At 40.1% G+C, this 23,887-nt stretch overlaps 2 protein-coding genes across 5 annotated transcripts in view; one reads left to right on the top strand and one right to left on the bottom strand.

Moving 5' to 3' along the window:
- Window positions 1–23,887, top strand: part of UBAC2 (UBA domain containing 2) — an 89,529-nt gene that overhangs the window by 13,663 nt on the left and 51,979 nt on the right. The gene's annotated exons all lie outside the window — the stretch shown is intronic.
- On the bottom strand, window positions 767–5,527 carry GPR18 (G protein-coupled receptor 18). 2 transcript variants are annotated; one of them, XM_032100117.1, is made up of 3 exons: window positions 5,426–5,527; window positions 2,981–3,110; window positions 767–2,096 (listed from the first exon to the last, which is right to left on the bottom strand). In XM_032100117.1, exon 3 carries the CDS (start codon window positions 2,050–2,052, stop codon window positions 1,087–1,089), a length of 966 nt encoding a protein of 321 aa, XP_031956008.1. In that variant the 5' UTR covers window positions 2,053–2,096; window positions 2,981–3,110; window positions 5,426–5,527; the 3' UTR covers window positions 767–1,086. The 2 variants fall into 2 exon arrangements, with proteins under 2 accessions (XP_031956008.1, XP_031956009.1); XM_032100118.1 differs by lacking the exon at window positions 2,981–3,110 and having other exon boundaries at window positions 5,426–5,524.

The raw sequence follows: 23,887 nt of genomic DNA on the forward strand, positions 1-23,887 counted from the left end.
CAGTGGTTCACTTTTGCATAACCTATGTTTGAGATTTCTGCACTTCATGAAAGATGTGCATGCTACAGTAGAACCATAGAGCTTGCAACCCTTGTGGTTAAGCTTCTGGCAGGTGAGATCGTAGAGACTTGAGTTTCCATGTGTTGCGCACTCTGAGGTAATAATAAAAGCTCTTGGAGTAAGATTTTTAATATTAAATACCATATTAGACATTTTTGTGTTTCTACTTTTGCAGAGCGTCTGTTGAAAGTATCTAAAGACTGATTTACAGTGGACAAAAAGCATGTGTTTGATACTATAAAGACACATTTTTTTGTAGTGTGTGAGTATTCAAAAGGAGTTGAAAGCTTGAATAGCTACTGCAGTTACTCATCATGTTTGTTACCTGGAGTTTGTTGCTAGGACATAGGCTGCCAATGTGTCTGGAGAAATTAATATCTTCATATGCTTAAAAAGATACTTTGTGCAAAAGTTAGGTGTAATAAATGTGCACATCATACCCACAGGTAAGGTAATGAACTCTTTGACCATTGTACCCTTTGATGGTATTTTTATGACTGCAGAATGTAGTCAGTTACAAAGAAATCTGCATCAAAGAAGTTTTTAATTAAGTGCAGTATGAATTTTCCCTACATATGCCTTCTCATTAAGTCATGATGACATTGATCTTGAGAGAATGAAGTTAACTTCAGAAGTGTGGGATATACAGTAGTTTCAGGAGCATTTGATTATGCAAATATAAAAAATTAATATATACGTTGCATCATAATTCTTCAGTGTTGTCTACTTTATTATATTAATAGTCACTTTCACGTCTAACAACATTCACAGTCTTTTGAGGTGATAAAAGCATTGGAAAGTTTAACACTGATGCTAGGTTTTAGTTCATTTCAGGTGAAACAATAAAAGATGTTGAGCAAGTAAAAAAGAGGTGCAATTATTATTCTGCTTCTGTCATAATTACAGTGGAACAAATACATCTGTTACTTTTGGTTACAGGAAATTCTTCTGTGCAGCCAAGTGCTAGAATTTGGAAAAGAAATCACTAGTTTACGTTGTAGAAGTCCCCTGACATTTTTTCTCTTTTTATATCATTTCACTGTTCATATTATTGAGTGATCTTACACTTCCAGTTCGAAAACTTTTCCTGCGCACACTTCGAAGGTAATTGCGATAAAGGATTACACTGATGACTCTTGCCTGGAATTGTTTGGAAACGATGTAGTACAGTATAACATCCAAGCAGGTACTGAGATTCATGAGAAAGGTGGTAAAGGCTGCCCAGGGATTGTAAATTGTATTTTCATCTTGCAACATCAGGAAGGCAAAGCAAATGTGGAAGGGTACAAAGCAGATGAGTACCTGAGCAATCAAAGTAACTATAATTCTTATGGATCTCTCCTTGGCCTTAGGTTTCAATTTGGAAGTCTTGCCGTGAATAAAATTGTAAATAATGACTAGGTAACACCCCATCATGATAAACAAGGGGATCAAAAAGAAAAAAATCAAGCGACAAAAGTTCAATGCATTTACTTCCTTTAAATGGATGATATCAAGCATTTTCACGCAGGTGGTAAAATTTGAGGCTTGGTCTGGATCAGATCGTAAAAACAGCAGTGGGGATGTTGTTGAGAGGGTCATTATCCAGATTCCAGTGCAAGCCAGCACAGCTTTTTTTGTATTTTTTAGTTCTTTGACATGTTTGGGCTGGACAATAGCCATAAATCTGTCTACGCTGATAAAAGTGAGCAGCCACAGAGCAATGGCTGGATAAAATACAGTGAAAGCACTGATGATCCGACAGAATGTATCTCCAAAAGACCACGTTTCTGTCCCATGGTAGATTATCCGAAAAGGCAAAGAAAACATAAAAAATAGGTCAAGTAATGCGACATTCATCATATATACAGTTATGGTCGTTCTCTTCTTGGTAGTGCAGCTGAACACCCATAGTGCAGTGGCATTCACCAACAATCCCACTGTGAACACAAAACTGTAGAAGACCAGTGATGCAATCCTGTATTCTTCTGGGTGGGGATTTTCAGGGATCATAATTTAATTGAATTTAGGAATAGTATTTGCATTCCATAAATACCCTAAAATTAGATAAAATATGGGAAGTTATTCTCAGTCAAATAAAATTTATCTTTAAAAACAAACAGGAAGATTGTTTTACGATGGTGTTTAGTGATGAGACTGTATTGTTTAGCTGTGAAATGTGCTAGCTTTGTTGCTTTTTCTGACTGCAGATACATTATCATCCTCTGAAGGAAATATATATTGTCAGACTTGTGAAAATAGTATTCATAAGCATGTTTTAATAAAATATTGTGATTACTTAAGGTGCTTTTTTATATAAGGAATCAAAAAGTCAAGATTGACACTTCAATTGTGTGTCAGTCACTGATTATTAGATTGAAACAGTTCTATTTGAGCTGTGAGAGCTACTTTCTAAAGAAAATATTTCTTCCAAGTTGTTCCTGTTAAAAAATTCTTGACTAAAGCTAGTTATGAATAGAAACAAGTGAGCATGGCATGGAGTGACATTTGGATATGCAAAGAGTATTGATTTTGCATTTTATTTGTGTAGGAACTACTTAACTCCCAAAAGAACAGGTGCTTACTCGTAAGACACTAAAAAACTGGTTTACTGGCTACATAGCTTCTAATACAGTGTTTAATCCCCGTGCATTAGAACCACCCACCCAGCATACGAATGAAATGAATAGATTAATAGACTTCCTGTTTAAAAAAGTAAAAAGATGGGAAGCAGCACAGTCTCCAGCCAGGCTATATGGGAACAGTATTTGTTCAGGGGAGAAGTTCCTGGCTGGTAGGCAGCTGCCCCAGAGCACAGTTGTGTTCCTTCTTCCAGCTTCTTGGTCGTAGGAGCTGGACATCTGAAACATCACTGTGCAGGCTGAGGTGATGAGAGCTGAAGGGGAGGATCCCTGGAGCCTGTGAGGATGGCAGACCTTACCTTGTGTTTGCGTGAGTGCTTTGTTTAACCCTCACTCCTAGCACTTTCCTGGCTCTGGCTGTGGTCACAGTTTCATGACTTTATGTGGGAGGGTTCCTCTTGTCTGGCCTTTTACCCAGTCCTGTGGCAGCTTTGTGAAGAGGAGGAGGAACAAGTTAGTTGTTTGTCTGATCTTCCCACTTGTGACAAACAGCCAAGGAACTTCTGCAGTATCAGATTAGGCACCAGAACTGTTCTCAAGAGCAGAAGGGTGCATAGTTTCTGTGAGTTTTATCTCCAGAAGTGAAGAATGCATTAAAAAAAGGTTTATTGTTACTGCCCATCTGGTTAATGCTTTCTCTGTAATGTTACCAAATACTTTCTCAGTGCTATAGGAATGCATAGGGGTATGAACCAGTGTTTATTAATCTCGCATCCTGGTTTGACACTGGCAAATACCAGCTGCTTTTGAGAAGAGTGCCCATAGAGTAACTAACTTAAATATGACCTGTTAAATCTTTATATACGTTAGTATCTGCCTTGAAATATGAAATTTGGGCTTCTAATTTTCTTACAATTCTCCAGTTTACAGATATATAAAAAAGTTGTGCATAGAAATATCTAACCCTTAATTTCAGCTCAGATGAGGACTTTAGAACATACAATAGAATTTATGTTTTGTATGGGAAAAGCAATGCATGAAATGCAAAAAAGAGGTTTGGAAGGCATCTGTATAAATGCCTCTAAAATTCCTCATTGTGTGAAGAAGTCTAAAAATAAGAAGAACAAAAGAATTAAAGAATGCTGGCAAACCTTATTGAAAGTTAGATAGCATATGCTTAAAAATTTTGAGCACATGCTAGCAGCATAGTTCAAATATTATCTGGCACACTGTTCCACTTTCACTACTGTTGCACAAAATTGTCCAAATGTTGCTTAATACACACCTCCCCCCTGCCCTTGCCCTTGCACGTTGTAAGTGGGTCTTTTTCTCTTTAGTTCTGTTTTCTTTTTCTCTCTTGCTAGTGATTGTGTATGACATAGTACAGGACTACCAAGCTCCATATCCTGAGTGATTTAGCAGGTGAATTGAGTAGTAATGTATAAAAGAGGTAGAAGAATTCACTTGAATATTAAGAAACATCATGGATTTTAGTTTGGTTTTGCACTTCTCTCCTTTGGACTTGCAGTGACTGTAATTGTTTCTGGTCAGGTCATGTTTTCGAAATAACCAGTAGGCTGATGTTGATGGGAAGAGAGGAAGCTGAATCTGGTGTGATCTTCTTTCAGGAAAACCAGGGGTTCCATGCCTTATTTGCGGGTTATTTCAAGTTTGTGACAGTTTTGAGATATATCAAAGAATGGACCTGCTGTAACAAAAAGGCTTTGTTGGGTTTGTTTGGGTTTTTTTTCTGGTTGGTTGTTGGAGACTCTTATTTGTGTCAAAGCAACAGTGGGTAGTTTCCCAACTTTGTGACCTTAAATGCATGCCAGTTAATTTTTAAGAACCTAAAATGTAACATTTATGTAGGTAAGAAATACTGAGATTTTAAAAAAGCATGAGTTACCTGTCTGCATTTATACACAATTGGAGATATTTTGCTTTTTCATCGGTACTTGTCTGCATAGAGCTCAGGTTGGAACCTCCCAGGTCAGCCCAAGCAGATCTTTGGGTGTCTCTGGGTGGATGGTTTTTGCCCTAGTTGCCATTTTTCATAATGATAACGTTTACTTACTGGTATTGATTAAAGCACTTGCTGAAGAGCCCCTGGAGTCACTGGTTTCTGGAAGGCTTGTCTGTGTTAATTCTGAATGATTCCTCTGTGTTTGTCTGTATGTTATATCAATCTTTTAATTTTGTAATGATAACTGACATTCTGAATGTCTGATGTGAATTGGGAAGGCCAGCTAGGTGTCGTGTACAAGAACAAGACTTTCACAGCAAAATCACAATTAAATCTTTTCCTCCAGATTCTTACTGCAAGTTAGGTAACAGTGGTTCCATTTAAAGGACCATGCGTGTAGCTCTGTTCCCAATCCCCCTTTTTACTTTGCCTGTCCCTTGTGTTTGCTTGCATTTCCCCAAGGAGAACATGACTTTCAGTGAAGCAGAGAGAGACCAAGCAACACTCTTCTCCTGGTTTTAGTGTGATGAAAACAAATATTTTTCTTTTAGTATTAAATGTACTTACCAATGTTTTCATTTATTGCATATTTTTAAAATTTTTGTTAAAATCCAAAACAACAGTATTTATGGTACTATGCTTTTACAAATGCAATCATTTTTCTTTAAATGTTATGTATAGAATGATGCTGATGTTTTGAAAGTGCACTAAAGAATTAAATACCTTTTCATTAGTTCTAGAGTTAATTCCCATGTTTAGCTTCTGAACAACGAAGTCTCTTAACAACGTGTATAAACATCCAAGTTACTTTGTTAGCACAGCATAAGGGATTGTTACTCACCTTTTGTGCACTACAGAGTTTCTTCAGAGATGCTTCTTTCATGGCCCCAAATCTGTAGAAGATTTAGACTTCCTCTTCTTTGCTCAGCTTCACTTAACTAAAATAGCTCCTCTTCACAGGCAGGAAACAATGACGTAATCTCGCTAGTTCTGAGCTATTTTATTGGTCATACTTAAAAGTTAAGGTTTCACATAGGTGCAGTGTCTGTGAACTGGTATTTCTATTACCTTCCAACAGTCAAACTTTTTTAGTATTTCCAGTGTGGTCAGGCTGGGCTGTTGTACTACATATCTTTTTAAAACACACTTTTAAGTGTTTGCGGTATAATGAAAGCATATTTTAGGTTAAGGTTTCCATAAAAAGGTATCTGCGAGAATACACATCTTGGTTATGCATAAGTTTCTAATAAGCACAATGTAAATGTATTTTCAGTAGAGCATAGTCTGGTGGATTTTTTGTGGAAATCCCCATTTTATTTATATTGCCTTGGATAGTAGTCAGTCTGAAAGTGACAGAAATTCCCTGTTTGATTCACTTGAATACACAACTTTGTTTATGCCTGTACTTAGAACATTTTATTAACACAGGAGCAATATTTCTATATATTATTTGCTGTCTAAAAAAATAACATGCTTATTCAAGAGCTTTGCTGAAAAATGCTGTATGAAGAGAGGTTTTAGCCTGTATAAAAATGGAGTAAATTCTCTCAGCTGTGTCACTGCAGCAGATATCTTAGGTGGGATGGGAGCATTCACAAAGGAATATAGGTGAAGAAGATTTAACTTCCTATGTTTCCTCTTTGTCGACGTGAAAAAAGATCCACCCTTTAGAAAAGCCATTCAGAGAAGGAGCTCATTCCATATTCTCTGTAGAGTACTTGCTGCTTCAGGTCTCTGACTGGCAGTCTTTGGGACGTGGGAGCAGAGAGCTCTATGTTGAGCAGGGGAGCAGTTACATTTCAGTCTCCACCTGACATGTCATCAAGAATTTGCCAGGATGTGCACTTGGTGCCCAAAACAACAAAGTCCTGCAGTCCAGAAATAGCCAGAATGAGGTTTGTTTGTGGGAACATCTTTCTTCACTGACCGTAAAACTAATGTAGGTAGGTGATCCTCATTTAGTGCTCAAGATAACTTCCGTGAAAAAAAGCCTCTCTCTCCTGGAGTCATGGAGTTTAGCTCAGCTAAATGTGTTTGTGTTAGCGTGTAGGCGTCTGCATAGGTCAGTGTGATGGGTAAAGTAATCACAGGGAAGGACCTGGCTATGATTTTTGGTGTGTAGATTACCTTTAAATATTTGTTTTTTTCCTGTTTAGGTGAACTAATACGAAACTTGGTTTTTTGTGATCATTCCAAAGGCCTCTTAAATGCAATGAGCTGCAAATCTTACCCTGACCACCCTATAGAAATATAAATCTATTTAAAAGTGCTTAATATTTTAGGATTAAGGATTATCTTGAAAGGACTAAGCAGTGTTGAAAACTCTTCAATGGCTTTATCATTAGTAAAGCAACTCCAGAGCATGCTACAGCAGAACAAAGCACTGTTTTCAGCTGTTCAGTGAAATTCAGTGCCATATGTATATCTTTTGGAAGAGAAGAACTGGACTTTTGAACTCTCCTAGGCAAGAGTACTTTGTTTTGGGAAAAAATACAGAAGTGTCAGGCACCTTCCAGGCTGAACTGCACTGTGAATATACCAAAACAGGCAAGTGGACGGTCAGTGCCTCCCTTAGCTAAAGAGGAAGTACAAAAGTGATTCTGGGTTTAAATGGAAAGCAGGCAGATGTTGAGCTTGGGCTCAGAGAAGCCATATGCTGTGAGTTGTCTCTTGGCTTGTTGTGTTCTTCAGGGAGGGTGGGAAGTGTGACCTTTTATAGCTGTGTCTCATTTTGTCTGGTGGGTGGCTGATGTTCTGACCCTGCAGAGAAGGTCATGCCTTGTGAGGGCAGCTGCAATCAAGTCCCGCTGTTTAGACAGGTGGATAACAGCGGCCCAGTTGAGTATGCTGGCAGGTTAGCCACTCATCTGGTTTGCTGCAGCATAGACATGTTGGTCTGTGTTCTGCTTTCACTCAGGCTTTTCACAGCCTTCCTGGTGGAGAAGAGGCAGCCAAACCTCTCTGCTGCTTGTAGGCTGGCAGGCCTTCCCCCTAGGTGTGGAGGGATAGCTCTGTCTGGCAGCAGTAGGCTGAAAAGAGATGTTTGCTCTACCAGCAATTGCATACTCCTTGTCTAGGTGCTCAGGCTGGCTGCAGCTGCAGGGTGATAAGCATATGGAGGTGAACACCCAAATCAAAAGTTGCACTGCCTGGGGTTTGCGAGAGCTAGTGGGCTGCTCTGCTGCGTTGCATTGCCCTGTTGGTTTGGTTTCTGCTGTAGGAAGCACCTGGCTGTATTTTTGTTTCCTTTGCTATTTTATCAGCTAGAAATGAGTGCCTTGCACTGGTTTCCCTCAGATGGGTGAGTACTTCCTCTGCTTCATCTTTTACTCAATTAAATACCCACTTCCGTCCGGGGTCTTCTTTTGGTATTCGAAAGTTCGAGCAGTAGACAAGGTAATTTTAGTTGCATTCTGTTGTGCTAAAGCTGGTTTTAAGTAGTTTAAAGCTAAGCCAATGTATTTCCTGTCTGAGGATAAGGCAGAGTGCATGTGGTCTATTATGGTGCCTTCACTAACTGGCAGTAAGCCTCAGAAGAAATGGGTTTGATCACTTGCAACAACCTCAAAGTGCAGCACTGAAGAGATTGCCTTCATGCTGTTGCTTTTGCAGAATTAATGTACTGCTGGGTCTTTCAGCGGTTTAGTCATGGTACAGAAAAGTATGTTTTGCTTGTTCACTTACTGTGTAATGTAAGCTTTGTCCAGCTGATACCGAGAAGTTCTGCACACAGTGAGACAGAAGGATTACCCTCTGCCTCAGTTTGGTAGGGAGCAGGCTTGAGCTCATGTTCTTCTCCTTTCAAACTTTCCACCTTTTGGATCTATTGAAAATAAAGTACTGAAGCTTCTTGCATGGTTCACTGCACCAGTGGTGCAGGAAGCAACTCTCCCATGTCTGTTTGTTAACTTACTGGTTTGCTGTTGTGGGTGAGTTCACATGCAGTTTTGGGTTACTGTTCTCAGCCTTGATGAAGACTGGCTTCATTTTTTATTCCTGTCTTGTGTTCACCATAGTGAATGTTTAAGAATAAACTACTGGTTAAAAGTTGTCATGGCATTAAATGCATAAAGTTATTGTGGTTGTTTCTGGTTTTTCCATGTGTGTGTTACTCAGAGGCTGTGTCATGGCATAGCTGTCCCTCCTCTCCCAGTCCTCTGTCTGAGTGGGTATAAATGCAATGTGCAGCAGAGCTGAAGGAATGTGAAAGAGAGCAGCTTAAGAGAACTGCAGCCTAGTTAGCTGTACCTGACATGTCTTATTTACTATCACATTTTGCTTTCTCTTCCCTGTTTTGCTAGAACATGGTATGGTTTGAGGAAGGAGCTCCTGTATTCTCCCTTTAAAAAAAAAATTGAATATTCCATGCTTCTCCAGGGTTCATTTGGGTTTTTTTTTCCACCCCTACGCCCTTCCCCCCTCCCCCCTGCACCTTCTCTTGTACAGCCAGGACACACCCTGTCACTAAATAGCCTAAAAATATACAGTGCATCTGGCCTGTAGTTCATCTATTTATCACTGTCAGCGTTTGAAAGAAAAAATACTTCAGGAATTAATTAAAATGAAAGTGGCGTCTCTGAGATGTCTATGACAGTGGGGTAGTGGACTAGAGACAGTGGTCTTTTACACACCAGCAATCTCAGCATGTCCATAGTCTAATATTAGCTCATGGATTTCTTAGACTGTTGGGTCTGTTCTGCCTTCCTGTGTTACATTTTGTTGGGAAGCAGCTTTTTTAATTCAAGTACACATTTTTCATGACAGATATTTCATAGTTTATTAAAACCTGCATGAATACTCAAGTTTTTATTTTCTTTTTTTAAATCTGCATTGTCAGGAACTATGAAATGAGTTAGTTGTTCTATTTTGGAAGTGTCCAGGAGAGTGTTTTCAATACTCTTTCCTTACTATGTGTGTGGTATGTGATGTTCTTACTATTAAACTGCTCTTAAAGGTCTCAGGTGCATAGAAGTATTGTTCTGAAACTTGATACACCTCCCAGGAATAGAGTTAATGTTTCAAACGAAATGTCTTTATTTGGAGCTGCATGTACTCAGATTCCTTTGATGAAATAAAGTGCAGAAATTGGGAGAGTTGTTTTGACTCCTCCAGAGTTCAGGAGTTTGGACAAGCTCTCTCAGTTACTAGGCCGAGTATATGTTATCAGAAATTAAACAATTAAAAATTGCTACATAGGCTTTAGCAGACCAGTGAAGTGTTTTATCGAAAGTACCTGAAGTGAGAGTGGGCTGTGTGAATTAGAGTCAGCACTTCAAATTCAAGGGTGCCTTACTGTGTTTTGCCCAGCCCTGGCCAGTAGCTTGCTTTGCTGAAGTGACAGTCTTCTAATGCTGTTCTGCCTGTGCCACCTGTCCCTGGCACAGATGAACAAGCAGCAGTGTTGTTGGGGTTGTGAAACTTGGTGTGCTGTGGTGGAGTTGAGGTGACACGAGAGGGAGCATCAGGATGATAAAGGGGCTGGCATAATCCAGACTGGGACAAAGCAGCCCGGTGCCTGCTGCACAGCAGTGAATCTGGTTGGTTAGGAACTCTGCTGAGCAGGTTTCCTTGGTGTGTAGGCTCAGCACTGTCCTTGGAGGGAAATGAAAGAGCGGCTGAGCGTGAGCATGCTCAGTGCATGGGAGCACTGGGACAAGGCCCGCTGGTGCTCTGAGCCGGCTCAGGTGGACAGCAGAGCTGGCTGCAAGCAGGTGGTTTCAGAGTCGCTGTCTTTTCAGGTATGGAGCCGGGTCCAGTCAGAGGACTCAACCGACTGATCAACTACAAAAAGTGTATCTATTCTACACACACACACACACACACACATGTGCACTTTAAAGGGAAGGAGCTGAAAATCCTGAGCTTTATCACTACAAGAGGCCTAGGAGAGTAAGTCAGGGCATAAATTTGAAGTTCAATAATTTAAGCAGCTGTTTTCCTTATGTAGACATTGTGTTGGTAAAGGTGGCTTTAAGATAGGATGGACCAGTGAAACTGAACAGGGACTTGTGTACTCTGTGTTCTCTGCCACTTTTGTCCTTTGCCTACAAATCATACTGCCTGTTAGTGCTTTTTTATTTTTGTCCTGGAACATCTGGGACATTGCCTTCATTTGCTTGTAACAGAGCCCTGTGTTGTGTGATGATTTGGGCCACCAAATTCATATCACTTACCCAAACAGCAGAAATGAGAGGGAGTGCAACGCTTATTTTGAACAAGCAGCAGTGAGAGAAGAAAAGGCAGTAAAGGTGGCAGGATGTTGGACATCTCTGTATTCCTTCTACTTTCGAATTTGATGGCATATGGAGACAACCATAAGAACTATACCAGTGGCCCATGGCTCACAGCACTCATTACCGTCTAGATGACATCGTTTATTTCCAAGATGATGGGGCCTAACCTGTCACAGCTCTTGAGCGAGTGATTGGCACAGTGTCTTGTAGCAGTGATCCTGGATCTGGCTTCTCTTTACTGCCAGACGGTTCCTGGCCCAGTGCTTCTACTGCCTGGTGCTAAGATCTCTTACATTGGAAAATGGGGTTTAACCTCTAATAAGAAACAGTTTGGTGAAATGGTTTTGACCTCTGCTGTGGTGAGGATTAATTACTGCATCAATGCTGCCATCTACGGATCTTTAGCAAGCATAGCAACACATTTTGGAACAGCAGAAAACAGGTATGATGGGTTCATTCCTTTATACACCTGCGCTACTTAGCCAGGTTTTCAGGAAAACTGATTATAAAGAGTGAAAGCCACTTTCTCTCCTATAGAAGGAGAGGCATGGAAGCTGTGAGACATACCACGTGGCAGGGAAGCTGCAATTGTTCCTGTAGTTGTGGAACTGCGAATTCTGTTATTGCTCGAATAGTTACATTTCATACAGGTCTCCCCTTGGCATTTCTGTTTGTACATTAAGATACAATTCTGCGAATGAGTTGTAAGCAAAGACTTTCTTACTGTGCATGGTCTGAATTTGCCCTGAAAAACTGAAGAATTAGAAGACACCTAGTGGAGGAATAGAAGAAAGACTGGAAACAACATTTACCATTCTTTTTGCTTTTTTATGTAGCACAAGGATAGAAACTAATATTAGAAATCAAGCAACTCTGTGTTTTTTAAGCCACCCACTTCCTGATTTTGTTGTTTTATTCGTCTGATATGTCTTTATCAAAATAAGACACAACAGCAACGAGTTTCTTTGCACAGCATTCCATTTTTCAGGAGTGTTCTAAAAGTCTTATGATTAAATTATTTCACAAGAATAAAAAATGCCCTCTTTCCTATGTGGGAATAGGGGCCTCCTTTTTAGCTTAGTAGTTGACCCTTGAAAGTTATTTTCAGTCCATGTGGGCATGATCAAGTTTTCTTTCTGTCTTTACTGGCAGCTTGGGGTTTTTTTTTCCCCTCTTCTCTTCCTCTTTCCGGAGTTAGGAACACCTTGTTTGTTCCTCATGTTCAACTGTAGTAAAGAAAGACAGGGATGTGGAAGTCCCTTTGGAATTTAAAAGGAAATCCTGCATCTAATTGTAGATGTCTGTGCCAAACAATTCTGTACAAGTTATCATTTCAGCTATTGTTTGCAAATTGGCTTACTGCAGTGCCTATGTCATTTGATCTGAAGGGAAACAAGCTTAAAGGAGTCATTGCATCCTAGAAACATCAGTTGTCTCCTATCTGTAGAAGTTCTGCTACAAGCATAGATTGCTATATTTTTGTTTTAAGGATCTGATATCCTTTCATATAAGTGATATTCTCCTTCATCACAGAATGAACTGCTTCCATTCCACTGATGTTCTATGTATCTCTTCCCCCTCCCTGAATTTGTAGGGCAGTTAATTATTTGATTGCAGTGGAGGAAGAAGGAAGAAAAATGAATGAATAATTCTTCAGAGCAGTTGGAGACATTGTTAGTGTGCAGAGAGACTCTGCCTGTTGCAGCCTTTTGCAAAATAGAGAGTGGTGGTATGATTGCTCTCTTAGGACAGACAAGGAGGGTAATGAAGTAACTTCACAAAGGAGGTCTTGCAGTGACTGATGCTTTAAAGAAACCCCTCTTGATTTATCAAAGTAATGAATAGAAATTGATTCAGTAAGTTCAGTGGTATAGTCTAAGAAGGCACAGTTGTATGACTGAGACTTTAAAAAACAAATGTGCATGAAACAGAAGGCAGTGTGTACAGTTAGTAAAAAAAGTAATGCAGTTGTTTTGCTAGAGAATTAAGATATTAAAATGTCTCTTTTTCAGAGTTAAATGACCTTGAAGACTTGCTGTATAAGTAACAAGACCTTTTAAAATTTCCTCTTTGCTTTTATTTTATGCTTACTGAATACTCTCCTTTTGTTTAGTCATCACTTTTCTTCAAATACCTTGGTCTGTAGCTGAGAAAAAGGGTTATATGGTGGTCTTAATGGGGAAGTATGTTTTGCAAAGAAATCACTTCTGTGCTGCAGCTTTTCTATTTTGTTTCTGTTTTATCATGAACAAGCTAAAGGGTTTCCTGCCAGTAATTTGTGCCTTACTATACTTACTCATTGGAAAAGTTGAACTACAGCCTTGAATCACAAGGAGGTGTGAATGACCAAAAGGCCCCAAAATGGTGGGAAGCACTTTAATGTTCATATATTGTAAAATAAGCCAAACTGTGTGAATAAGATAAACATTAAAACCTCCCTTTACTAGTCTTCAGCCTTTGAAGATATGTTATGATGTCTGTTACAATATCCTCATCATAATGTGGTTAGAAGAAATTTGATTTTTTTACCAAGAATACAAAAGTAGTTAAAAAAATGGCTCAGCCAAAAAATAATACAATTTTTACCAATAATATTTACTGTGGAAGAAGACTGAGGAGTAGTCAATAACTCAACTTTCCTACAGAATTATGCTTAAAATCTTGAACAGGGGATATATGAGTCACCTTCTGTATTTAGCTCCAACTTTTTGTCTCTACCATGAAAATAGGTCATAATAAATGAGGTAAAAATAGCTTGGGTGCTTTGCCATGCAGGTCAACATTAATTGCCATCCTTTGGCTCCACTCTGCCCAAGCATTATGCTAAATACAGATCCTGATAAGATCATTTAATGCTTGTATCAGCAGGGAGCTGGGAGTGAAGACCCTCTTCAGCCCATCACATATTGAGGTGTGTTCTTGGGTTACTGAGGTGTGGACTGGGTGATGTGGGCCATTTGTGGGATCAGTAGGGTAGAGAGAAGCAGGGTTTCTGTGCTGGAATGTTGGAGCCCATAGCGCAGTGGAGGATCAGATGTCAGGAGCTGGTAGGAAAGGCTGCAGCTCTCATTCACGTGTGGTGCCCACCTCTCCCTCCTCAGCACAGGCAGCTGTCATGTAGCCAGACTTGTCCATGCAAAGGGTTCTGGGAGACTGATGCTACCCAGTGTGCCTCTCTGGACTTCCTTTACTCTGGAAACATTAAACAGGTGAAGTTACGGGAGCCATAAGTTCAGGTAGGATCTGCATGCTTTGAAAATATTTCTCAGGTGGAGTAAGAATGGCTGTGAAACTAATAATGTTGAAAAGCAAGTCAATGAAATCATAACACTTGAAATTTAGGTGTGTAACGTGCCGAGGTCTTGGATTATTATTAATCAAATGTGTTTTCTCTAAGGCAAGAAGTTTGCATAATTAAAAAAAAAAATATATATATATATTAGATCCAGAGTTAAAAGTTAATCTCCATTACAAGTTGGACCATTCCCAGTATAAGGTTCCACTTTTGAGGTTATATGTGTCTGAAGGGCCTCTTCAAGTAGGTGCTTATCTTAAATGAAGTTGCCCACTCTTCTTGATTCAGTAGAGTACCTCACAAATGGCAGCTTACTAGAGTAAGTGTCAAGATCCTTAATATCTGCTAGACAGCTCTCTTTAGATTCAGAAAGATTATAAAAGGCTCGGCTGCCCCCATAGAAGCATGAGTTTGTTTCCAGTCTATTCCTGTCCAGGCTTGGAGGGCAGGCACTTCAGTCAGGCTGAGTGTGTACCCTCATGTCCCTCTGTGAGTACCTTCAGTGAGCCCCTTGGCAGTGTGTCCATATGGGATGCTTTGCTCACTGCTTGCCTTGCACATGGGCATAGTTTGAGAGAGAGTGTACAGTAGTGGTAAAACCAGTGCCCATAGGATTATAGCCTATTGTCATCATTACCAGGTATGTAGTCACAGATTTCTGTGGCCTAAATCAGGAACCTCCTCTGACATCTTTTGAGGGACAGAGACCTTGGGTCTTTAGTTTCCCTATCTTTATATCAGCTAGGTAGCAGCTTCAGGCTAAGTGGTCCTTTTGTCCATGCAGATTCAGCTTAGTCAAACCTGACGGTACCATGGTGTATTACACAGGCGTGGAGGGTGGCACATCACCCTCCTGCTTTGGTTAGGAATGTCGATCATTTGGTGGAACTGACTTTATGTATTGTACAAATTATTGAGTGGGATTTTGAGTGCTTGAGTCGGGTGAGTCATGAGCAGGAAATCTGAGATGGTTTCTCAGAGCTATTTTAAAAATGTTTTCCCCTGTTCTGGAACCAGTCAGACATGTGGACACCTTTTCCAGTTTTCTGACAATACAGAGAGATTGGTCAGGATGTAGATGAGTTAGTTGTGACGACAGCATTCCATCTGAGAAGGAGCTTTTGTTCAAGACTATCTCAGCTAACAGTGCAGTCACACCACATCTACTTCTTTGCTTTTGTCGTTTCTTTCTGGCCTGGGGATAGCTTTTGGGCTTGGTAAAGCATGTCCACTAAATCCTTAAGTGAGAAACAGTCAGTCAGTAAGAAGCACTTACTCCCTTGCAGTTCTTAAATGAGCTGATTTCCTGTTGGTATGAGACAAAATACCTTTCTCATTTTTAAGAGTTTTGTTCAGTTTTTTACATTTTTACTTGTGTGTCTTGTACACTTAGGAAAATAAAATCAGTTCCATGAAGGGATACTCAGCAGTAATCTCTGTGCTATTCTGTGGAGAGCTTTTCTGTCTCGTCACCAGGGGTTTTAGCAAGGGCTTGGTGGGAGGTGGTTTTGTTTGTTTTGCCTTCCTTTAGTGATCCTTTTCTGTAGTGGGATGTTCATTTGATGCAGTCTTTCCTCATACTACAGCTCTTTGAGCCTGTGGTCACCAGCTGTTCTCACCTTTTAATAGTGTTTGGGTCACTGTGTGCTCTGCCACAAGTTTGAAAGAGGATTGAAGCCTGTGTAGCTGAAACAGTAGAACATCCTGTACTTCTTCTCTTTTCTTTTTAAGATTCTCCTCAGAATTCATGCCACATTCCCCTATCACTTGTCAGAAAATCAACCTGCTGGTGTTTCATTTAAACCCTTCTGTTTTTAGAACTGGGGCATTTCTTTACCTCCTGGACATCAAGCACTTTTTTCTTTTTATGTTTCTAAAGGTTGTTCAGGAGTGTTTCTTGCTTCTTCAGTGCAGTGACTGTCTCCGTACAGACTGTCATAGTGAACAGCAGATTGTGAGACAACAAGGGAGCTCGGGGCAAACATGAGGCAGGAGCCCCACAATGGAATCACTACGTTCCTTCTTCAAGTAACTTTTTTCTGGGCTGTGGTTATGAGAAGTGAATGTTTGCAATAATCCCAGTGAATGTTCCTGCAAATACTCATTCAAAGGAAAAAAAGGACTTCTTACTTTTAACTGGTGACAGGGGTGTACTATCTATATGCATATCTCCATCTTCAAATCTACTTCTGAACTCCTTCTGTGTGTCAGAAGTTTGAGATAAGCAAATGGAAAAGATAGAATGTGTTTCACTCCTTCCACAATATGTTCAACCAACAAGGGGAGTAGACAGTCAGGAGTCCACCTTTCTGGCATTAAGCTAAAATATCTTTGCTCTTAAGTGCTTAAGTAATGCACTTCCAGACTGTGACTGATTTATTCCATCCAAAAAAAAAAAATCTTGTGCCAAATATGTATAGCAGGGACTCATTTAGAGTAATTTCTGCTTAATATAGGAGTGATTATGAGAAGAGATGAAAAAGTTACGTGACAGGTTCAGAAAATGAGACCAAATGTATTTAGACTCTTGAGGGAAATAGGAAGATCTTAATATGTGGAGCAGAAGAGACAGAGCAATGGTAGACAAAAAATACCCATATCAAATGCAAAATGACACTTGATCAGTGTAAGGGAGTGTGAGGCACCTGAACTGAGGAGGGCTCTGACTCGCATTCAACTGATGGAAAGAGTGGTACTTGTTCAAACCATAAACATGGTTCCCAACCACGTTCTCCACTCCTCTGCCAGTGCCTTGCACAGGAGGCAGCAAGAACAAGCACATGTGGCTTTGTTTCACCTGCTGAAGGTGCAGTTTTGTAGCAGGGCTGAGCTGGTTGAAGTGTAGGCTGCTGTTTACACAGCAACCAATTGGTTCCTGCCTGTACTTTCCTATCTAGCACTTGCAGCAAAAGTCATCTGACTTCTTACAGGCAGTGGTTATCAGGAGATAAAATAATGTTTAAAAATAAAACATATATACATTTATGTTTTTTCAGGGATCATTTCCCTGAAATTTTTAAATTTTTGAAGCTGCTCACTTCTGGAGTGGATGCACACCAACATCAGAGCAAGGAAAGTGATGGAAACATGTAGCTGGAAGGCAGAGCAGGACTTTCTCTTTCCCTTGCTCTGTACCGCAAGATTCACAGTTGATTACATCAGCCTGGCTGCTGGTGCCTGAGATTAAGGTGTGCATTGCTGTGCAGTCAGTAACCCTTGACATGAGGATGAGGGTAGATGGGGCAGAAGACCATATCCTCTGACCTGGGGTTCTCTGTGGTGTATCACAAGCCCTGATTTTAGTAATTGTAAGAGGAGTCATTATCATCCAAAAGGTCTGCCCTATACAAAGTTGTACCATTCAAGATATCAGATATGATAACAAATGGATAATCAGGTGTTTTTAAAGTAGTGTCAAGATTTGCTGATGATTTTGAGAGTGTTCTTGAAATGTGGCAATGCTCCATTTTCACATTAGTTAGGATACTTTCCTCTGCCTTGCAATTGGGATTTGAAGTCTATCTGTTATTGCACCTCTCCAATAGGCACACTCATGTTCAGTAACGGTATTTAGAGGATGAAAGCAGTGGGAGGTAATTTGGCAAAAAGTCAAAAAATGTTACCAATGATTGAATGTGTCTGGAAGCAAGATGGTACATCTTTGAAGGGCTTCTCTGAAATGAGCTGTGCTTTTAAAATTCGGAGTACTGAGTGGCATTTGTAATTGCAGGCAGTCACCACTCTCACACTTACCATTTAGCTGCTTTTGTTAAGTGGAAAGTACCAAGCATGGTTAGAGATCTGTGAACTAAGTGTATCCTGATTGGAAACTGGTCTGCCCTGCTGCAGTAGTCAGTACTCTGTAAGCAGCTTATGGAGGTAAACATTACATGTGTCTCTGCCAACCTGACTAAATAATGCCAGCTGTCTTAAATCTTTTTGAAGATAAATGAGCCGTAATTGGATTTCTGCACTGGATAATTTTAAACTAGGGCTGTTAGAAGCAGTAGTTGTTATGAAGAAACTCCACAATAGGCATATTATGATGAGATGTTGCATTCTCTGAGTGATTTAGGATTTGCCTGTTAAAATCAAGGTAGCAGATTAGAGAGAAACATGCTTTGGTGAGGCAGCTTGCATTTCTTCTTGATATGTGTGAGCAAACAGAAATGGTAATGAAGTTTGGGTTGAGTTGGCCAGAGGGGGGAAGTGGTGCTACTGAGAGTTGCACAATGTCCCAACATTGTGAACTTATTAAAAAGAATTTTGAAATAAGGGGAAAGATAAATTGCTATCTTTTGTATATCAACAAAACTTTTAAAAATAAAAGCAGACATTGTTTTTTCTGCAATAATATACTTAAAAGAAAAACTTGACATTTTAGTCAGAAATTGTTTCTCCATACAGACAGCGTTGTAAGAGGGAGGTGGATAGATATTAAGAGTGGACAACATTAACTTGAATAGAATTTTAACCACTCTTCTGGCAATCTTTGCTTATTGAAAAGTATTAAAAGCTTAAAACTGAAACCAAGTGGGGAGAGCAAACTGTGATGTTGCCCACAGTATTTCATTTATTTGGTGTTGTTATCAAAGACAAGAAAGTGGGGTTTTTTGGGAAGCACACGTAAGAGTTCTCAAATACTAAAATCTAAATTTTTAAATTTAGGGAGCTTTTTGTTTCACCAGTTTGTTTTGAACAAATAAAACACAAGTTTAGTTAGCTTCTGAGGTGTTTGTGAATTTTTTGACACCAATATTTAAGATTTTATGTGTGAAGCACAGGAATTGCTAAAAATTTTAGCCATTCTTTCCCAGGTTCATGTAGCATTAATTGGTGGTTTCATTTTTGTGCTATTTTTGCCATCCTTACACCATAAAAGGTGGATGTTTTTTCAAAATCATATTATAATTCCTTGTTTTCTTACAACTACTGTTTGATTACAGTTTTTCTCAGAGGGAGCACTGCTTGCTTCTCTCTCACAGATTTTAGGATAGCTCACTGTTTGGTTTTCCATGACTACTAATTTGCTTGTGTTTTTATTCCTTTTTTATTCTCCACAAAGCCGTATCATTAGTTTTTCTCATTTTGCTCACAACAAAAATTCATTTATTTAAGTTTTTTAACTGAGTTGCTTTGGTCTTTTTGATTTGATAGAACACTTCTTGGAGAAAAAGAATTATAACTCATCCCTTATCCCGCTGGTATTCACAGTTGGAAAAGTGATAAATACCAAGGAGGTATTTTGCACCAAGGAGAGGACTGGATCCCACTAAGAAAGGCACAAACACTTGCAAGGCAGATAACTGTTCATTAATAACCTAGAAAAGCTGATAGCAAGTTATGAAATCCTACATCTTTTCCGATGCTGGGAACAATGAGATGTTACAGCACTGGTTGGACCTTGGGTCAGGAGCAGCACATGGTGCAGATCCCATCTGTGGTGAGGTTCACCAGCTCTGACATCACTGGTATTCCTCCAGGGTCTTCTCACAGTACAGATTGATCAGTCACTGACAGAACCCAGCAGGGAGTGAGGACATAGCTTTCAAGACCCCCTTGAGCAATATACCCTCATTTCATTAATAAAGCTGCAGTCACAGAACTGTTGCATGTAATAATTCTTATGAAAGAGACATTACATTACGTACATATACTTAATTTTAAGTGTGCATTGACTACACATTGGGTAATTACGTATTGATTGTGCATATAGTGATTAATTATACTATTGATTAGGTGCATCTTGATTAAATAGCAGTCATGTAGTATGCATGATACAGAGGCCTGCACCCCAACGAATAGTTATGTGGGTCACTGCCTCTTCACAAAAAAATCATCCACTGCTGTCTGCTACAATAGATAAGTCATTATTGATAAGGTTATTCCTGCAGCTGCAGGCATTTTGGTTCAAAGTACTGCTGATTTGATGATTTCCTATCAATTAAAGAAGTATTGCTGTTCTAAGCAAAGGTCACTTAACTAAAATAAAATTTTATTTATAGTTCTTAGGTACTTTGCAATTCTTTGTGTGTCAGGCTGGTACACCCTGATGTTCTTCCCAGGCTGCTGCCATCATCATCCTGTGTAGGGAGGAATCCTGCTGTGAGCAGTTGTGTTGTATCATCAGATGAAATGGAGTATAAGTCATGGTTCTTACTTGCTTAGACCTGTTTTTGAGATGTTTACAAAGTTGAGTAACACTGCGAAAAGAGAGTAGCAAAATCTTTTTGTACTCATGGGTCTGTGGCCAGTGAGGCATACTTGTTTCCTGTTTTTGTTTGAGACTAGAAAGTGGCTCTTCATGAAACACCATTAAAATCAGATTTCTGAGAATCTTTTTTTTTTTTTTTTGGTTGTGATGGCCTTATCTGGACCATATGAAAATGAGACTTCATCTGTAGTTAAAATATGTTATGGTACTAACTCTTTATTGATCTATGTTCCAAAAACCTTTTTTGTGGGCATTTTAAAATTACAAATCTGATAATTAATCATTTCATTTCAGCAGGAATTTGGAAGTTGCAGCACAAGAAGCGCTGCAAGGAAATTGTGATGGCAGTGGTGCTTAACTGCTTGAATAGAGATGCTGACCTGTACAGTAAGTGCCTCCCCACAACCAGCAGCCACACTATTAGGAAGGCAGGCCTGTAGCCAGAGGAATTAATTTTTCCAAGTTCAGCTTTCTCATGCGATAGAGGAAACATAGAGAGACCTTTTGTGGAGGCGGTAAAACCAGTTCAGACATGAGGAGGCATTTCCCTGACCCTGGGCTCTCCATCTGCAGGGGTCCTCAGCTGGTTGCTCTCAGCCATGAGCTTGGCCTCTAGGTTTGCCAGGTGTGGGCAGCTCCCTGTGCTCTTGGGTATGGCCAAGGGCCTGGGATGTGGGTGCTAGCTGAATAGCTGAAATGGTGCAGGAGAACAGCAAGGAGGAGCAGAGGTGGCCTAACCTAGAGTTATGAGCTGCTCATCTTGCAGTCACCCCTGGTGTTTGTGGTCATTTGTTTTGGTGTTGGCATCTAAATATGTTAATTTTAGAACTTCTGTTCTAGCTTGTGGGTTAAAAGGAGTTAAAGTGCAAAACCCCTTTGCTTAATGAAATTAATACAATGTAATCTATTATGTCAGTAATTGCAGATGACTTGATTATCCTGGTAGCTACTCCTTGCACATTTAAAATAGTTGGTTTGCCCCCATCTTGAGTGAATGAAGAAGTAAGGTTCTGGTGGGTGTTCGGGCTGTTTTGAATAGCTGGCATTGAGAGTACACTGTATTTGTTTTTTAAAAGACAAAAAAAGAATTGACCCAGAGTTGTCTTTATAGTCTGATAACTTGTGAGGAGTCTTCAGTTGTCCCTTTTTGTCAAAAATGCCTCACACATGCAGCTGGCCGGGCAGCTTCATCTCTCCCTGTCCCACTGGGGACTGTGATCTGTCGTTGTTACTTCTAGACTGAATTGCTGTAACTTTCCATACTTTGGAGTTGTGATACTAAGATACCAAGTTCTTAGCCCCTTAGTATCAGTAGCTGCCAATTAAACTCTATCTGGCTGCTCTTCAGGCTGGTGAGTTGAGAATAGTCAGTCTTCAGCATCTCTATATTTAAAGCAGGCTGCCTTGGAGTTAAACTAACCACAACTTCCCTCGAAAGTTACATGCCACAGGAAGGATGAAACTGCTAAGCGTAGCTGATTAGAGGGAGGAACATAGCTCTCCTTTTGCATGGTATAAGACAATGTATACTTTTCTGGAGGGGATAGGATAACCACAGTGTTGCTGCCTTCCAACAGGTGCAAAACCTGCTTTTTTTAGTTTAGCCCTTTGCACAACATCTGTCACAACTGAGGGAAACAAAAGAGGAAGAGGAGAAATTCATACTTTTGCAGTGACGAAAAATGAATGCAGTTTTGTGGAAAGAAATCTATGCCATGTCTTGACCTTTTATTTTAGGAGGATGCTAATGACAGCATTTTGTTACGGGCATAAGTAGAGGACAAGATTAGAAGATTTTAAAGTTATGTAATTTGCTAGTTTTACTGCAGGGCCATTGAGTTTCATGTTGCTTTATTGTCTAACTTGGACCAATTTGCTAGTCATAAAATGACGCAGGTTGAGAGGAGCCACTGGGGATTATGTTGCCCAGCCCTGGAAGTGTCAGTTTCATAAGAGCTGTGTTAAATCAAGTTTGGAGTATCTCTAAGGACAGATATTTCAAAGGCTTTCTGTGCAACCTTTCCTAATGTCTGACTAACCTCATGATGAAAAAATGCTTCTTAATGTTTAAATGTCCCTTGATGCAACTTGAGCCTGTTACTGGGTGTTGCTGTCTTTTCTGTATCCCTTCCCATTAGGCAGTTGCAGATGGCAATAACATCTCTCAGTCTTCCCTTTCCAGGCTGAACCATCTCGGTTCCCTCAGCCCCTGCTCCTGTAACATGTGCTGCTAGCCCCTTCCACATTTTTGGTGGTGGTCTGCTGGGCTTGTTCCAGTATGCCAAGTATCTTTCCTGTACTGGGAAACCCAAAACTCAGTACAGAATTCCAGGCATGATTTCACAACTACTGAATGGAGGGGAAAGATTGCTTATTTTTGAACACAGTCCCATACATGTTTGGCTATGAGGTCACACTATTAACTCCTCTTTACTTGTCCACCAGGAGCCCAGACTGTTTTCCAATCTGCTTTCTAACCAGGTCATGCCCAGCCTGCACTGTTGTGTGGGGTTATTTTAGCTCGGATGCAGGCTTCTGCATTTGGCTTGCTGAACTTCATGAGGTTCATGTGAGTCCGTTTTTCCAATCTGTTGAGGTCCAGTTCTTCCTTATTTAGTGCATTGGAGCAAGGTTATCCAAATTGGTCAGTCAGGCGGCAAGATCCTAGCTTAGAGAACTGTTATGCTAACGTGGTAGGAAAAGTAGATCTTGTGTGTATAGAGATACTCTGTTCTCTTCTGTCACACAGCTCAAACACAGCTGGATTCCCATTCTTTACTTACACTTGCCTTCTTTCCTTCCTTTGGAGTTTGAATGAAGTGTTGAACAGCTTTTATCTGACTGTTCACAGGAGAAGAGACGAGATGACTTGAAGGAAGGGGATTTGATGCAGGTCTCTAAAATCACAAGTAATGTGGGCAGGGTAAATAGGCAGTCACTGTGTTCGCTCATTTCTGGTACAAGAAGCAAGGGACTTCAGATGAAACTAACAGGTGTCACAAATGAACAAGAATGGCTCCAGACACCATGGGTAGTTATTCTGTGCAACTTGTTGCTGCAAAACGCAGCAGTCACAGACATTTTATTTGAGTTCAAAAAGGGACCAGACAGGCTGATGGAAGAAAACATTGACTGAGGGCTGTCATGTGCAAAGATGAGACATCTGCCTCAGGAAGTCTGAAGTTAAACATTGCAGGAAGCCAAGGGAGTATTCTGAGGGGGGAAAAAAATTGAGGAAATATATCTTAGCATTTACTACACAAGCAGTAATTCCCGTTTTTTTTTCAGAGAAGGGTTGCAGCTTTGCAAAGTTTTTTGTATTTATTTTGTACCAGCTCTTAGTCTGCAGGCTGCAGGTTAGCCAATACTGTATTAGGAAATATTGCACTCAGATGAATTTGTTGTTCTTCAAGTAATTCGTTGTGTCTGTTGACACACTAGCTCTATATTGAGCCAGTGGGATACTGCTGAATACAAACCTTAGTTTATCTTCAGTTGTTCCCCTGCTCTGTGCCACAGATGTGGTGATAGAAGATAACAGGGTATGTCACTGCTTTTCAG

Source organism: Corvus moneduloides, chromosome 2, assembly GCF_009650955.1.
Source record: "Corvus moneduloides isolate bCorMon1 chromosome 2, bCorMon1.pri, whole genome shotgun sequence".
Taxonomy (NCBI): Eukaryota; Metazoa; Chordata; class Aves; order Passeriformes; family Corvidae; genus Corvus; species Corvus moneduloides.